Source organism: Peromyscus eremicus, chromosome 1, assembly GCF_949786415.1.
Source record: "Peromyscus eremicus chromosome 1, PerEre_H2_v1, whole genome shotgun sequence".
NCBI classification, from domain to species: Eukaryota; Metazoa; Chordata; class Mammalia; order Rodentia; family Cricetidae; genus Peromyscus; species Peromyscus eremicus.
In genome coordinates, this window is record NC_081416.1 from 88,081,475 (window position 1) to 88,098,201 (window position 16,727).

Consider the following 16,727-nt stretch of genomic DNA (forward strand, 5'->3'; position numbering starts at 1 on the left):
GCCTGTGCGCCACCATGCTTCCCACCATGATGACAACGGACTGAACCTCTGAAACATAAGCTAGCCCCGATTAAATGTTCTCCTTTATAAGAGCTGCCGTTGTCATGGTGTCCCAGCAACAGAAACCCTAACTGAGACAATGAGTGTGAGTGTTTGCCTGCATATATGAATGTGCATCACAGGCAAGCAGTACCCGAGGAAGCCAAAAGAGTGTCAGATTCCCTGGAACTGGAGTTTCAGATGTTTGTGAGCTGCTGGGAACTGAACCCTGGTCCTCTACAAGAGCAACAAGTGTTCTTAACTGCTGAGCCATCCCTCTAGGTCCCTTGCTTTTAATTTTTGTTTTGAGATAGGATCTCACCAAGCAGCTCAAGTTGGCCTGGAACTTGCTATGGAGACCAGGCTGGACTCAGTCTCCCAGGGATCTGTCTGCCTCCCCAGTGCTGGATGGCTATTTGACCACACTCAGCTTGTTTTGTCTGATTGATTTATTTATTTTGAGACAGTGTCTCACATAAACCAGGCTGGCCTCAAACTCACTATGCAGCCAAAAATGAACTTAAACTCTTGATCCTTGTGCTTCTGGAGTGCTGGGATTATAGCACGCACTCGCCATCCTGTAGCTGGATTTTCCAACTGACTCTGTCCTTGACTGGTTTGACTTCTTTCTGTCATCTAACTTTCTTGTAACTAGTTGAGTATGGTAGTAGTCTTAGCGTTTACGAAGCAGAGACAAAACGCTTGCTGCATGTTTGAGGCCAGCTTGGGCTACAGAGTGGAGCTGTGTCTCAAAAAACCAAAACCAAAACCAAAACCAAACCAAACCAAAAACAAACAACAAACAACAAACAACACAAAACCAAAAACAAAGCAGCAACACAAAAATTACCATGGCTGTTGGAGGTTGGCAATTTTCAGTGAATTTGGTTTAAATCATGGAGTTGGAAGTAGGGCCAGGCTGTTCTCAGACTCTAGAAACTTGGAGATAATGTGCTTTCCACAGTTTCATTTATCTGTCTTCGCAGTGAGAAAATGCTAAATGGAAAATTCCAGAAGAAACAGTTCATAAGTGTTTTTTTATTTTTATTAATTTAATTGAACATATATGATATGTGTGAGTGCAGACAAATGTGTACCCCAGTTTAGGGATTTGGTTCTCTCCTCTCACAGTGATTTCTGGGGATTGAACTCAGGTACTCAGGATTTTGTGGCAAGCGTTTTTTTTACCCACTGAGCCATCTCACTGACCCGGTTCGTACCTTAGTAGGTTTTTAATTAAATGCCGCTCTGAGGAAGGTGATGAAATCTACCATTACCCCACTCTGCCCCATCCAAGAAGTGAATTGCCCTTTGTCCATTATATCCATAATGTATATGCTATCCACTACCTATTCTATTAATCAATATCAATTTTAGTTATAAGAGCAACTGTCCGGGGATTGAACTGCTTGTGTTCAAGAAACTCTTATTTTATTTAACAGCCCCAAACACAATACTAGTTATTCTGCTAATTTTATCACATTATAATGTTTGGTCATTGGTTATTATTGATCTCTTGCTAATAACTAACTTATAAATTAAACCTAGCCATAGTATGTATGTATAGGATCAGGTTCTGGTTGAGGGTCCAACATCTGGTGGGGGACTTGGTTCCTATTCCCCAGAATAATGGAGCACTGTACTACATGAAAGGAGAAGAAGAAATGGAAGCCTGGGAAGCAGTCTATAGGATGGGATGGCTGGCATGGCTTCCATGTTGGATTTTAGCCACATACAGGGATCATCATGGTGCACATGGGAAGCTGCAGGGCCAGGTGCACATGAGAGGCATCCATGGCAATCATAACAGACTCCTTCTCAGCACTCCCTTGACACAGGTTCCTCTTTCTTCCTGCCTCTCCCTCCCTCGCTCCCTCCTTCTCTCTTTCTTGGTTTCCTCTTTTCATATTGGTAGTAATATCTTCTATGGAGGCATTTCTAGTCATTACTGCTGCGAAACAATCTTTTGTTGTTATTCTTATTTTTTTTTGAGACAGGGTTTCTCTGTGTTGTCCTGGCTGTCAAGGAACTTGCTCTGTAGACCAGGCTGGCCTCAAACTCAGAGATCTGCCTGTCTCTGCCTCCCGAGGGCTGGGATTAATGCTGTGTGAACTTTGCACAGTGTTCTGCCACTGTGATCCCATCTTGGGCTACATAATAAGATCCCAAAGGGAAAAAACAAGGAACAAAACAAAACTGAGGGTCAAGCAATGGCTAGGAGTTGTAGGAAACTCTTTCTGTTCTTACAGAGGACCTAGGTTTGATTTCCACCACCCACATGCATAGAAGCTCACAGTTGTTCATAGCTCCAGTTCCAGGGGATCCAACACCTTCTGGTTTCCTTGGGCACCAGACACACATGTGGTGCACAGAAATATACACAAGCAAAATGTTCATACACAAAAATTAAAATAATCTTAAAAATTAAATATAAAAAGTCAAAATATTTACACTGTATGCAAGAGGCCCTGAAGTCTATTTCCAGTGCTTCCTCTCTCTCTCCCTCTCTCTCTCTCTCTCTCTCACACACACACACACACACACACACACATACACACACACACACACACACATACACACACACACACACACACACATAGAGAACACACAGGTCATAATTTTGTTTTTCTTGTGACTTTATGGGTCAGGAGTTAAGGCAGGGCTGGGCTGGGCAGTCCTCTCCTGGAGTTCACAGCCAGAGACCAGCAGGGACTGCATTCTTCTGAAGTGTACATTGGGATGATTGTTCTGGATGTCTCACTTAGGTGGCTGCAGATAATGCTGGTGGTCTAATGGGAACTCAGGGGCGGGGGTGAACCCTCTATACTTTATTTCATATTTTGTGTTTTAAAAATGTTTTTTATCTATGTGTATGCAATATGTGTGCAAGTGCCTATGGAGGCTGGAAGAGGACATGAGTCATAGGACCCCTTGGAGCTGGAAGTATAGGAAGTTTGTGAGCTACCATGTAGGTGCTGGGAATCAAACCTGGGTCCTCTGCAAGAGCAGCAAGTGCTCTTAACCCCTGAGCTCCCTCCCCTACCTTTTTTTATTTTTTGAGACAGGGTCCCACTACGTAGCCCTGGCTGGCCTGGATCTCAGTATGTAGAACAGATGGCCCTTAAACTCACAGATACTCACCCACTTCTGCCTCCCAAATGCTGGGATTAAAGTCATGCACCACCATGCTCCACATTTTTCTGTGTTTTTAAATTAAATTTACAAGATGGCTACAAAGTAATAGGTAAGTTTCACCATGGCATTTCCATATACATGAGCTATGACACTTCATTTTGCGGCTCTCCTACACCGCCCTCCCCACACCCTCTTCCTTCCCTCGGGCTGGCGCCCTTCTTCTGGATTCAGGAACACTTTTGGCTGGTATAGATACATGGCCATCTTATGGTAATCAATTTTCACTTGTTTTTTTTCAAAGTAAGAATCCCAAGAGACAGGTAAAAACTCTGTGGTCCTTCCTGCGGTGGCCTCGGAAGCCATCTCTATCTCCTCCACTGCATTTGGCCGGCTTCATGCAAGGCACTAGTGTGGTCGAGAACTTCAAACCATATTGTAAAACCGCCATGCTTACCCCATACCAGCAGTGTTTCATTGCTGCATTCCTTTGTGTGTGTGTGTGTGTGTGTGTGTGTGTGTGTTTGATGTATGTATGTGAGTGAAGGTGCGTACCTGCCACGGCACGTATGTGGAGGGCAGAGAACAACTTTTGGGTGTTGTTGATTCTCTCCTTCCATTGTGGGTCCCAGAAACCAGGTTTGTGTTGTTATTCTCCGAGCCATGCACTGGCTCAGTGCCCTTTTTGAGAGAAGAGGAAGCTGAGGCATAGAAGTTAAGTTCCCATCACCATGCCAGTAGGAGAAGAGAAGGAATTTGATCCAGTTTACCCCCTGAGACTATGGCCTTCACCCAGTGGTTCTCAACGTCCTTAATGCTGTGACCATTTATTACAATTCCTCATGTTGGGGTGATCCCTAATCATAAAATTATTTTCATTGTTACTTCATAACTGTCATTTTGCTACTGTTATGAATCATACTGTAAGTATCCAATAGATAGACAGATGGTCTTGGGCAACCCCTGTGAAAGAGGTCACGACCCACAGGTTGAGAACCACAGCCTTAACCTTATACTGCCTCTACAGAGAGATATATATTCCTACCATATTCAACTAAGCCGACACACATACAATGAGTTTCTATTTATAATTACTAGCTTGTAAACTCCCCTCAGCACATTTAAAACCACACAACAGAACGTGTTCCTTGTCAGCTCTGACTTCTGCATACCTGCATATCTGGTTTTCTTTCTTTTTAGACCAGGTTTCTCTGTATAGCTCTAGCCTGGAACTCACTAGCCTGGAATTCTTTGAACGTACAGAGATCTGCCTGCTCCTGCTTCCAGAATACTGGGACTAAAGGCAAGGGCCGCCATGTGCAGCCCAACATGGTTTTCTTTCCCTGGAATGCTTTCTTCCAATCACTCATCTGTTCACAAGATTATTCAGGTCTTTCAGAAAACCTCTGACTGGCCAGCTCGGGGTGGGGTGGGGTGAGTGCACCTTGGACCTCAGTGCTGCGCAGTTGTCCTTATCATTATGTCTCACAAGGTGCCTATTGTCCTGGCTGCCTCTCCCACTGGACTCTGAGAGCAAGGCCGTGATCATGTTCGTAGAAGCCGCGTTCGAAAAGAACACTGTCCCGGCATGTCACTGCCTGCAAATTTCTCACGACCCTCATATTCAGTTACCACACATTTTTCACACATAAACGGGAATGGAGATCTGCACCCCAAATCTGTAGACATGTCCTGTGGCCCCCATACAAGCTCAATCACTACCCACCCACTCTCACTGCCACTAGTCCATCCATCATATGTTTAGTTACTGCGACAGTTCTCATCTTCTGCCATTATTGCCTTATACTTTTTTTTTTTAAACAAATATAGACCATCTGCATTCCGAAAACAGGGTACAGAGTTGAGTGAATATGATAACAGTTTTATTTTCCATCCACGCCGTCACAGGCTGTTTCTTTCATGAACACGATCCGTGACTTAGGCAATTACTGTTATCGTCCGTCAGGCTTCCCGGTTTCTTCCCTCTCCGCCTCCGGGTGCTCCCGGGGGCAGGTCCGCGGGGTCTGCAGCTTAGTGCGCTCCAGAGCTTCAGCCAGGGCGGGCGCGGCCTGGCCCCGCCCCCTCATGCATATGTAGCACCCCAGCCCGGCGGCCCGGCCCCCAGACGGCCATTTGTAGCGGTGCTGGAGGCTGCGTTCGGCTGCGCTGCAGAGACCCGGAGAGGAGCGCGCTCCCTGGCCGCTGCGTCCCCTGCCCCGGCGCCTTCCCGGCTCCTCCGCGTCTCGGGCAACTCCCAGCCGTTCCGGGGGACAGCGCTCCGCCGCCCTCCAGGCCACTCACGGGCCCCGCGCGCCCTACCGCCTGTAGCCCAGCCGGCCGCACTCGTCCCCGGAGCCGGGCCTAGGGCGCGCGGCGGCCGGGCTGGGCTCGGGGCGTCCCGATGGCCGCGGCCGGCTGGCGCGACGGCTCCGGCCAGGAGAAGTACCGGCTCGTGGTGGTCGGCGGCGGCGGCGTGGGCAAATCGGCGCTCACCATCCAGTTCATCCAGGTGCCTGGAGAGGGCCTGCGGGGTGGCGGCGGCGGGGTGGCGCTACCTGTGGCCGTGGCGACCCCGCCCGGGGCGCGCGGGTGCGGGGCTCCGGCGCGTGCGGTGCGCGCGGGTGCGGTTTGCGCGGGGCCAGGGCGCGCGGCTGCGAGGGAAGGCAGGAACAGTGAGGAGTCGGCGCTGCTCTCCTGCCCTGCGGCCACGGCGCCGCGCTGCTGCCCGCCAGGCGCCCGGCGCGGCGTCCGGGGACTCGGGCTTCTCAGGAATGTGGCCCGGAGGGCGGAGCTGCCCGGGTGGGAAGCGCAGTTCCACCTTATCCCTGTGGTCGGGGCGGGAGCCGGCGGGGAGCAGCCGCGCGGCGGAGCCCGGCTTCCTGCCCCGAGGGCCGGAGCGGGGACCCAGCGCATGCCTCGGTGGCCGCGATGGCCCGGGCTACTTGGCTGCGGCTCCGCGCCGCCGGCTCCCAACAGTGTTCTCTCTTTGTGTGTGTTTGAGCTTCTCTTACAAGTAGTCTCTTAGGTGGTACGTCCGGGTGGGAGTGTTTGATCGTGCCCTAGGGAAATAATGGTTTCGAGGAAGTTAAAATGTGCTTTGATAGGGGCGAGACCATTTCCTTGGAATTCCCGGTGCCTGCCTGCTCCGCGCTTAGGTGAAGTTTGGGATGAGCCCAGTTAGGAGAGGGCGAGTGTGAGTTCTGTGTTGTAGCCCCCTCCCCCCTTTTTTCTGGTTAAGGAAAGTCGGATTATGTCAAAGAAAAGGGAGGTGAAATTCATCCTTAGACTTTATTCTTGGTTAAGAGGTCCGAGCGATTTTTCTTTTTTCTCTTTGATTCTTTAAAAAAGCAGCTGCAGATCGCTTTGCTTTTGTCATCCTGAAAGGCGTGGCATATGTTGGGAGAGCACAGGTACCCTGCTAAGTAACAAAGGTATTTTTACTGTGTCAAAGAGTACGGGCGGAAAAAAAAAATTTTTTTCCTGTTTCACCCATTTGTTGACTTCGTAGAGTTGAATAGCTTATTTTGTTTCATTATAAACTGTGATGTTTATAGTGCCGTTAAGACGCACAGTTCCAAAACCTAAGTGTGATTGTCAGCTTTCATAAATGAACAATAATCGCTCCTGTGATAGTCCATCGAATTAAAAAGTGCTGCTCAGACCTTTGTATTCAAAGGATGTTTATGTCATGAGCGTTGACAGTATGCTGGGTGGTGGTGGTGGTCAGGCCGATTGAGAAGTGAGATTGGATTAAGTTTACCCGACTTCAGTCAGGCTTTTTGGCGAGTTGCTATTTGCCTGGGGCCAAGAGAGACGTCTAAGTGACTGACAAAGCTAAACAAGGCCAGCTAACTCTTTCTGATGGCTGGTGTTGGAGGGAGCCCAGAAGCCAGAGGACAATCCTGGGTTCCCGGACTGATGGGTAATATTTCTTAGAAGATTTAAATCAGAAGCATTTACATTTTTGAGGGAGGGACTATCTGAATGTGATTGCTTCCATACGTTAAGGTATTTGAGAAATAGTGTTAGAAACTCTTACACTCCAGGTAGTTACTGTGTTCCTTGTGACCTTCTAGAATCCATTTGTTGAATACTCTTGAGTAGTCTGATACCTAGGGACTCTGAAGTGAGACCAAATAAATAAAGACATGCATGACAATGGTCAGATAAGGACCAGGAGTGAGCTTTGAATCCAACGGACTTGAAGGTGTGCCTTTTCTTTATTGGTTATGAAAACAACACCCCAAATCTTTAGCCTTTCTGAGTCTCAGTTTTCTTGTTAGTCAAATAGATTTCAGTACACATCCTTTATAACTTTTATATTATAAGAAAGATCTTAGTGTTGTATTGAGGATGTGGTGTGTACTCTGTTGATAGTAGTCATTTCTGTAAGTGTGTGAGATGTTTAGATGCAAAGGGAATTCAGATTTGAAAAAGTCAATGTGGGAAGCCTTTAAAAAATGCATTGTGGGGGAGAGATGGCTCAGTGGTTTTGAGCACTGACTGCTCTTCCAAAGGATCCAGGTTCAATTCCCAGCACCCACATGGCAGTTCACAACTGTCTGCAACTCCAGTTCCAGGGGATCTGACACCCTTCTCACACAGACATACATGCAGGCAAAACCCCAGTGTACATTAAATAAACAAATCTTTAAAAAACATGCACTGTGGGACTGGGGAAGTAGCTTGGTATAGAGTGGTTTGTCTCGTGTGCGGGGAGTCCTGCGTTTGATCCCTAGTACCTAAAAGCACTGTGTCGTCTTATTGGGCGCCGTGAGTGGAAGTGTGCTGAGGGTGGGGAGTCACAGGCCAGATTGGAAAGAGGAGGCAGATGTGTGGGGAGCTGGGAGTGGAAGGGGCACGTGTGACTTGGGGCTTTTGGTGCCCATGAAACAGGAACATAGGCTCTGAGGTTGACTTGGTGAGGAGGAAGGAGGTACAGCACCTGTGTGGAGACTCCGCCACTCCTCCGAGAGTGATGTAAGTTACTTAACCTGTGTTTGGCTTTGAGTCATCTGTAAGCTGGGGTAATAAAGTTATACAGCCGTGAAAGTCAAATGAATTAACATATCCAGGGCTTTGGACAATGTGTAGTTCATAGAAAGACTACATCCATTACTCTGTTAACCTTGGATTATGGAACTAAAGTCACAATTTATCATCTATATCTATACACACATAAACACACCCATAGCAACTGGTAAACATACATATCACACTCACAATCCCCCTTCCCCGGAAAAGGGGTGTGCATATGTAGATGACCTTCCAGTTGCTGTTCTTTCCCCTCCCCCAGCTGTTCCCCACCACCTCACCAGGTGCTAGGGATCAAACCCAGGATCTTGGCAATGTTGTATCATTGGTTACATCCCTTTAAAACTTTTTGTTTTTTTTTTTTAAAGATTTAATCTTGCTAAGGTTCATAGGATAGTCTTGAGCTCTGTAGCCCAGACTAGCCTTGATGGTGCTGGTTCGGCATCTCAGGTTACTAGGATTATAGGTCTGTACCCAGCCTGACTGCTCATACTTTTTTGAAAAACATTGTACATTGGTGAATAGAACACTGAGTGGCGAGTAACCCCTGGTTAGGACATAATTTTGACATGGAGTGGAAGGCAGAGTGTTGGGTGTCTGAGCTGCTTCCAGCCCAGGTAACTGGGATGTCTCTTCAACTCCCGTCTTTTTTTTAGGGCTTTGAGTGCATCTCTATAAAGCACTGAGTTTGGTTAACAGATCTCTACGTCTTTGTAATTCTATGGTTCTTCTGTGTTCTGACTGGCTGATGTCTTTGGTCTAGTTTCTTAGGTTTTCTAGGTCTCAATTTCCCATTTGAAAAGGGAGCATAACAGAGTGCTTAGGGGTTTGGGAGTAAATAAAATGCCAGCAAATCAAACCACTCGGCACAGCCGTGACTCAGTAAGTCAGTGATCACCTTATTTGTGGCTTTTCAGTATCTTGATGTTCTTCCAAAACAAAATTTGTAGTTTTTCCTCAATCCATAATGTAGTCCATTATTTCAGTCTTCTCCCTTCCTACCTCCACTCCCCCCTCCCCTGCACCATGAGGTACTTAGCCGAGGAGTCTTGATTTCATTAGAGTTGGGAAAACTTGATTAATTTGGAATTGCTTTTTAAGAAATGATGGGACTGAGGCATAGCTTAGTGGTAGGTTTGTCACTGGAGTTCTTAGGGTCAAAGCCTGGGCTCCGACAAACAAGCTAGGCTTTGCCCATTGCCCCTCATATACCAATTAAAGAGACAAGCAATGGTGAAAAGCAGAAAGTAAATTTATTGACTATGACATTGGAAAGAAGAACAAATAAAGGGGACTAGTGATTCCCAGGTCTGTCTTTGGGGCACTGATGGGAGATTTGGGTTTAAATAGAAGGGAAGAGGCAGAGGGCCTGGCCAAGATGTGATTCTGTCCGTAATAACCTCAGTTCCAACCTGTCCTTTAAGATGGTCTGACAAGTTATCAGAATCGTGTGACCTCTTATCCTGGGCCACACACTCCTCTTCTGGTTGACACCAGGATGTCAGGTTTTCTCTTCCTCCAGCGTGAGGTTCCCAGCTGAGGTTTTAATTCTTTGTGGCACAAGTTGCTCTATCAGGACAGTTACAACACCTGTGTTTAGCATTTGCTAGGCCCTGGGTTCAGGCCCCAGTTATAGAAAACAAAGAAATGAACCAAAAAAAAAAAATATATATATATATATATAAGCACTAAGTTTTGGGGCTAATGGTTTCTCCGGCAACCCTGAGAAGAGGTTGTGCATGTTTTTGCGGATCTAAAAATATCAATTACCCCGTTGCTGTTCTTTTAGCATCCTAACATTTTACTTACCTGTTTGTCAGGTTTTTGAGCTGTATAGGGGTTAGGTGGCCTCAGGTTATAGCTCAGGCTAGCTTGGACCTTGAGGTCGCCCTGCCTCAGCCTCATGAGTGTTTTGATTACGGGTATGATACGCTCAGCTTCTGTTTCTCATTCTCCACTGTTAGTCTTGAGACATTGTTGGTCTGGACAGCTGACTCCAGCATGGTTTCTTCCTCAACACTACCTGTTGGGGAATGCCTTTTCTGTATCTTTTCCTAGGGCACATCACCTCAATCTCTTCTGGAGTCCTTTATTTGTGTTGGTAGTCACTTGATCCACGTGCCAAGGTTGTGCCTTTAACATCAATGCTGTTCCATTGCTGCATCTTGGAGACTCAAAATGCTGTCGTTAGAAGTTAGCCGCCCAAGAGCAGGTGGGATGGCTCAGTGGGCAAAGCCCTGGCCCCAGGGTTTGGTCTCTGGAAACCACACCATGGAAGGAGAGGACCAAACCTTGGCGCTCGTCTGTGTATCTGTGTGTGCTAAACTGAGTTTTTAGAGCTTTTTTGAGACAGTCTCTATGTAGCTCTGGTTGTCCTGGAACTCACTCTGTAGTCCGCACTGGCTCACAGAGATCCACCTGTCTCTGCCTTCCTTGTGTTGGGATTAAAGGTGTGTACCACTACTACATCCAGACAACTTTTAAGTCTTTACATTTTATCCAGTTAACAATTTTGTGATATGCTCTCATACCCCAGGCTGGCCTGGAGCTTGCTGTGTGTCTGAGGATGACGTTGGCCTCCTGCCCTTCCTGCTTCCCCCTCCGGTGTGCACTAGCAGGACAGTGTGTTCTTCTTAGTGCATTGTATTAGGTGATTAGGGGACAGTTGATGGGTATTTGATTTTTTTATACGCTTACCTTTTGACTCAACAATCCTAAATCTAGAAAATTAAAGATACGTGTTGAACGTCATGGGAATGAATGCACATGTACAAGGCTGTGCGAGTATTGTTACTTACACAAAGTAGAAGCCACCTACAAAGTGGAATAGTGGAGTAAAATGATGTGCTCCCCAGTGAAACATACACCTTGAAGAATGACTGAGAAAGGTCCCAATGAACTGCTGAGTGTTTCCTCAGGATACATTAGTTAATGAAGAAAATTAAGGGACAGCGTGGTAGAGCACAGCACGCTGAGACAGGTAGATCTGTGATTTGCAGGCTAGTCTGGTCTGTATAGTGACTTCTAGGCTATCAAAGGCTACATAGGAAGACCATGTCTGTCTTAGGGTTTTATTAGTATTTCTGTGAAGAGGCACCATGGCCATGGCAACTCTTATAAAGGAAACATTTAATTGTGGGGGCTCACTTATAGTTTCAGAAGCCCAGTCAGTCCACTATCATCATGGTGGAGAGCATGGAGCCATGCAGGCAAAAATGGTGCTGGAGCTGAGAGTCTTTATCTTGATAAGCAGGCAGTAGGAAGTTGACTGACAGTCACACTGAGGGAAGCTTGAGCAAAGGAGACCTCAAAGCCCGCCCCCACAGTGACACACTTCCTCCAGCAAGGTCACACCTTCTAATAGTGCCATTCCCTTTGGGGGCCATTTTCTGTCAAACCACGACAATGTCTCCCTGTTCTCCCCACCCCCACCCCCCATGATGAGGGGTTGGAGATGGTCCTGGCTCAGGGGTTAAGCGCACAGGGCGCTCTTTCCTAGACCTGGTTTTGAATCCTGGCACCCACATGATGGCTCACAACTCTCTGTAACTCCAGTTCCAGGGGACTGGACTGGTTCTTGTGGACACTAGGCACACAAATGGTGTGCAGACATATATACAGGAGAACACTTACACATATAAAAAAATTAAAAAATTAAGTTCAAAAGTAATTCCTGGGGGCTGAGGAGGCTGCTCAGAAGGTAAAGCACGTGCCGTGCAAGTGTAGGTTCTGGAGTCCGGCACTCAGGAGCAAGCTGCCTAGCTAGACTAGCTGAATCCCCAGGCTCTGGGTTCGAGGGAAAGATCCTGCCTCAAAGTATAAGATGGAGAGTGATTAAGGAAGAAACCTGCTGTGGGATGTTCTGTATGGCAAATGTGTTGCTGATTGGTTGGTAAATAAATCACTGATTGGCCAGTGGCCAGGCAGGAAGTGTAGGCGGGACAAGGAGGAGAATAAAGCTGGGAAGTGGAAGGCTGAGTCAGAGAGACACTGCCAGCCGCCACGAAGAGAAACAGCATGTGAAGATGCTGGTAAGCCACGAGCCATGTGGCAAGGTATAGATTAATGGAAATGGATTAATTTAAGCTGTAAGAACAGTTAGCAAGAAACCTGCTACGGCCATACAGTTTGTAACCAATATAAGTCTCTGTGTTTACTTGGTTGGGTTTGAGCGGCTGTGGGACTGGTGGGTGACAGAAATTTGTCCTGACTGTGGGCCAGGCAGGAAAACTCTAGCTACAGAAACCCGACTGCAGCCTCTGGGCTCCGCACATATGTTACGCACACTTCCACATGCACCCCATGCACATACATACACTACATACACAACACATTTTAAAACCTGTTACAGTGTATAAAGGAAGGGAGAGCTCAGAAAATAAATGTGTATTTGCTCATGGAGACAAAATCACAACAACACAAGGATGCTGGAGAGATTGAAGAGATTGGTTAGCAGAGAGGGAGTAGAAATGAAGCGACGGTGGGAAAGGGGACAGGGACCTTTCTGAGTACCATTTTCTGACTTTCGGAATCACGTTAATGTTTTAATCACACGGCATATAAGTAGCAAACACTAATCCAATGGAGCAGTGAAGGAAAAAGGACTTCCAAAGGTGGGTTACTGCCAGGCGTAGGGGGTGCACACCTGTGATCCCGAACTTGGGAAGTCGAGTTAGGAGGGCCAGCTGTTTAAGACCAGTATGGGACACGTGAGATCTTGTCCCAAGAAACAAAGAACAGGAGATGGGATACAGATAAACAAGTGAGCTAGGCTTTCAGATGAAGGGCACACACGTTGAAAGAAAGGACCGTTGAAAGAAAGAACCGGAGAAATAAACACTTCAGGTGACCTTTGAACCCAGTTTTGGACTGTGTCCGCAGGATAGGAAACAAACACTGAGCTCTGGTGATAGGCTCTGCCCCTCCCCCTCCCCTCTCTTCCCCCCTCCCTGTCTCTGTCTCACCCACCCTTCCTCCCTCCCGCCTTTCTTTTCCTCACAGGCATAGGTTTACAGTTTGTGGCACTTTGGTGTATAACATTAGCAAATACGCAAATGTGTTTGGAAAATAGGGGCCATGGTCTCACTGCCGGGGAGAAGGAGGCTTCACAGTTGGCAAGGGCAAAGGTTCGAACGAACTCGGGTGTTTGATTGACTTTGAGAATACTGGCCAGAACTCACAGTGTAAAAAGTTTATAGATGCAGAAATGCCTGTGCATGGGAATCCCTCGAGTGCACCTGAGCCCCTTTCCAGCCCCATTGAGAGCTGCAGAAAAGGTGAAGGAACTGTGGAGAAACATCTGATTTCAGGGCTGGGGTAGGAAATACAAGGTGAGCTTGGAATATCTTTCAGTCGAAGGAAGTACTGAGGAAAAAAACCAAACCAAACCAAACACAACGATGGGAACTCATCAGAGAAAGTCAGGAGCCAGCCTGGGAGAATTCCTCGGTGCTGAGTTGGGGACGCTTTTATCATTAAAATAGACAATTGCTTATTGCCCTTAAAGAGTCTGTGAAGTTAATCCCAGCACTGGGAAGATTGCAGCAGGAGGAAGCATGAGTTTGAGGTCAGCCTGGGCTACATGGCAAGACCTTGTCTCAAAACAAAGCACAAACTCCGTCTATGAGTACATGATAAATGACTGAGCTGAATTCTGACTAATGAATGAACACACAGGAAATAGCAGAATCAGAGAAAAGAACTATTTGGCAATCATAATGATTAAGCAAGAATCATAAATAGATATTAAAACTAGTAAGTGGGATGGTGGGTATGATGGGGCCTGCTGGTGATGCCAGCTCTTGGGAGGCTGCAGTAGGAGGATCCTGAGTTCTGGCTAGCATGGGCTATGTAGGGAAAGTAGCTGGGTTTTGTATTTTGTATTCCTCTAACAGAGGAGGGACCTGGCTGACCTCACTTTGATATCAAAGTTTGCTGGAACTCCAGGGCATCCTAGGGAGGTGCCCTGCCACAGAGTTACACTCCCACAGTCAGCCCCCAGGGCATCCTAGGGAAGTGTCCTGCCACAGAGTTACACTCCCACAGTCAGCCCCCAGGGATCTTAGGGAGGTGCCCTGCCACAGAGTTACACTCCCACAGTCAGCCCCCAGGGCATCCTAGGGAGGTGCCCTGCCAGAGTTGCACAAAGCTGGCACTAAGATGGCTAATATATCACTGGGCACTGTCACCTCACTGGGACTTAAGATGCTCAATACTGTTCGGTTATGCCCGTGAAGTCTAGTTAAAGAATAGCTGGGCATTAAACAAAATTATGCCTGATACAACCAGACCAAGCTATAAAGGGGCCAGCCTTTTCTATTTCAAGACATCTTTTCTCAGTTTGTAGTTGCTGTCTTGGGAGAGAAAGATTGGTAAGCTTAGGTTAGGCCACATTTTGGCCATGAATGCTAATGTTTATTCTAACAGCTTCCTCTCTTTGTATCAAGTATGTCTTTTGATGTGTAGATGACTTTGTGTATTCTTTTTTTCTACTAGGACTTACCTTAAGATTATTTATCTTCTTAAACATGCTTAACTAGAAAATAGGAGTAATAGTATTGGAAATACTGTTGGATTAGTTATGGAAAAATGGAAGTATTTAGTGTATGTGTGTACAGGTGTGTCATGGCATGCATTTGGAGGTCAGAGGTCATTTGTGGGAGTCAGTTCTTGCCTTCCACTGGGTGTGCTGTGGGGTTAAATTCTTGTCATCAGGCTTGGTGGCAAGCGCCCTTAACCATTGAGCCGTCTCACTGGCCCTTAGCAGGTTTATCTTTTTTTCCCTGACCTCCACCCATTCCTTTAAATGTACTCCCCCAATTTAAAACAGCCTAACAGTGAAATTGCAGTATTTTAAGCAAACTCTTTGTCTTTTGTGTACTGTTGTAAGAATAATTAACCTTCAAAGAAGTACTTTGTCATTCGGGATTATTGTATTTATTTTTCCTTTCCATTCTGATTTCAGTGCTTATAAGCAATCCTCATGAATAACAAGCCTGCCTCTCTCTCTCTCTCTCTCTCTCTCTCTCTCTCTCTCTCTCTCTCTCTTTAAAATTTGCTTTTTTTGAGATAGGGTCTCACTTTGTAGCCTAGGCTGGTCAGTAACTTACTATGTAGCATAGACTAGCCTTGAACTCAAGGTAGTCCTTTCGACTCAGCCTCCTGAGTACTGAGATTACAGGTGCTACTGTGCTGGCTAGTTTTATGTCAACTTGTTATAAACTAGAGTATTTGGAGAGGAGGGAGCCTCAACTGAGAAAATGCCTCCATAAGATCTGGCTGTAGGGGCTGGAGAGATGGCTCAGAGGTTAAGAGCACTGACTGCTCTTCCAGAGGTCCTGAGTTCAATTCCCAGCAACCACATGGTGGCTCACAACCATCTGTAATGAGATCTGGTGCCCTCTTCTGGCCTGCAGTCATACATGCTGTATACATAATAAATAAATAAATCTTTAAAAAAAAAAAAAAGGGCTGGAGAGATGGCTCAGAGGTTAAGAGCACTGACTGCTCTTCCAGAGGTCCTGAGTTCAATTCCCAGCAACCACATGGTGGCTCACAACCATCTGTAATGAGATCTGGTGCCCTCTTCTGGCCTGCAGTCATACATGCTGTATACATAATAAATAAATAAATCTTTAAAAAAAAAAAAAAAAAGATCTGGCTGTAGGCAAGCCTATAGGACATTTTCTTTATTAGTGATTGATGAGGGAGGAAACAGCCCATTGTGGGCGAAGCCACCTGTGGGCAGGTGGTCCTGGGTTCTGTAAGAAAGCAGGCTGAGTAAGTTATGGGAGGAAACTAGTAAGCAGCACCCTCTGTGGCCTGTGCATTAGCTTCTGCCTCCAGGTTCTTGCTCTGTTTGAGTTTCTGTATATTGTGACTGCCTTCAATGATGAACAGTGATTTGGAAGTGTAAACCTAATAAACACTTTCTTCTCCAAGTTGCTTTGGTCACGGTGTTTTATCACAACAATGGTAAAGCTAACTATGATGGAAATTGGTACCAGGAGTAGGGTGTTGCTGTGACTTCTTGACTTTGTTGTTTTGGGGAGGATTGTGGATGGACTTTGGAACTTTGCGTGAGAAAAGCTGTTCAAAGGTATTCTTCAGGAGCTTGGAAGAAACTAGTGCTGAAAGAAATGCAGACTGGCGGCAGCCTGGCTTGTGAAGGTCCAGAGGGAAGTTTGAGAGTCGCTTAAAGAGGATCAGGGCCGTTGTGTAATTGCTATTTTGAATGGTAAGATTCTGTGGTTCTGGTTAACGGGCTAAAGAATCAAGAGAGAGGGCTGGAGAGATGGCTCAAAGGTTAAGAGCACTGACTGCTCTTCCAGAGGTCCTGAGTTCAATTCCCAGCAACCACATGGTGGCTCACAACCATCTGTAATGAGATCTGGTGCCCCCTTCTGGCCTGCAGGGATACATGCAGGCAGAACACTGTATACATAATAAATAAATAAATCTTTAAAAAAAAAAAAAAAAAAAAAAAAAAAAAAAAAAAGAATCAAGAGAGACCAGCACCATTC

At 46.5% G+C, this 16,727-nt stretch overlaps 1 protein-coding gene across 1 annotated transcript in view; it reads left to right on the forward strand.

Annotated features, from left to right (window-relative positions):
• Positions 1–5,301: 5,301 nt before the first annotated feature.
• Positions 5,302–16,727, forward strand: part of Rras2 (RAS related 2) — an 82,918-nt gene continuing 71,492 nt past the window's right edge. The window contains exon 1 of the mRNA XM_059268531.1: positions 5,302–5,680. Within this exon, the coding sequence (XP_059124514.1) occupies positions 5,573–5,680 (108 nt within the window). The 5' untranslated portion in view covers positions 5,302–5,572. The remainder of the gene's footprint in view (positions 5,681–16,727) is intronic.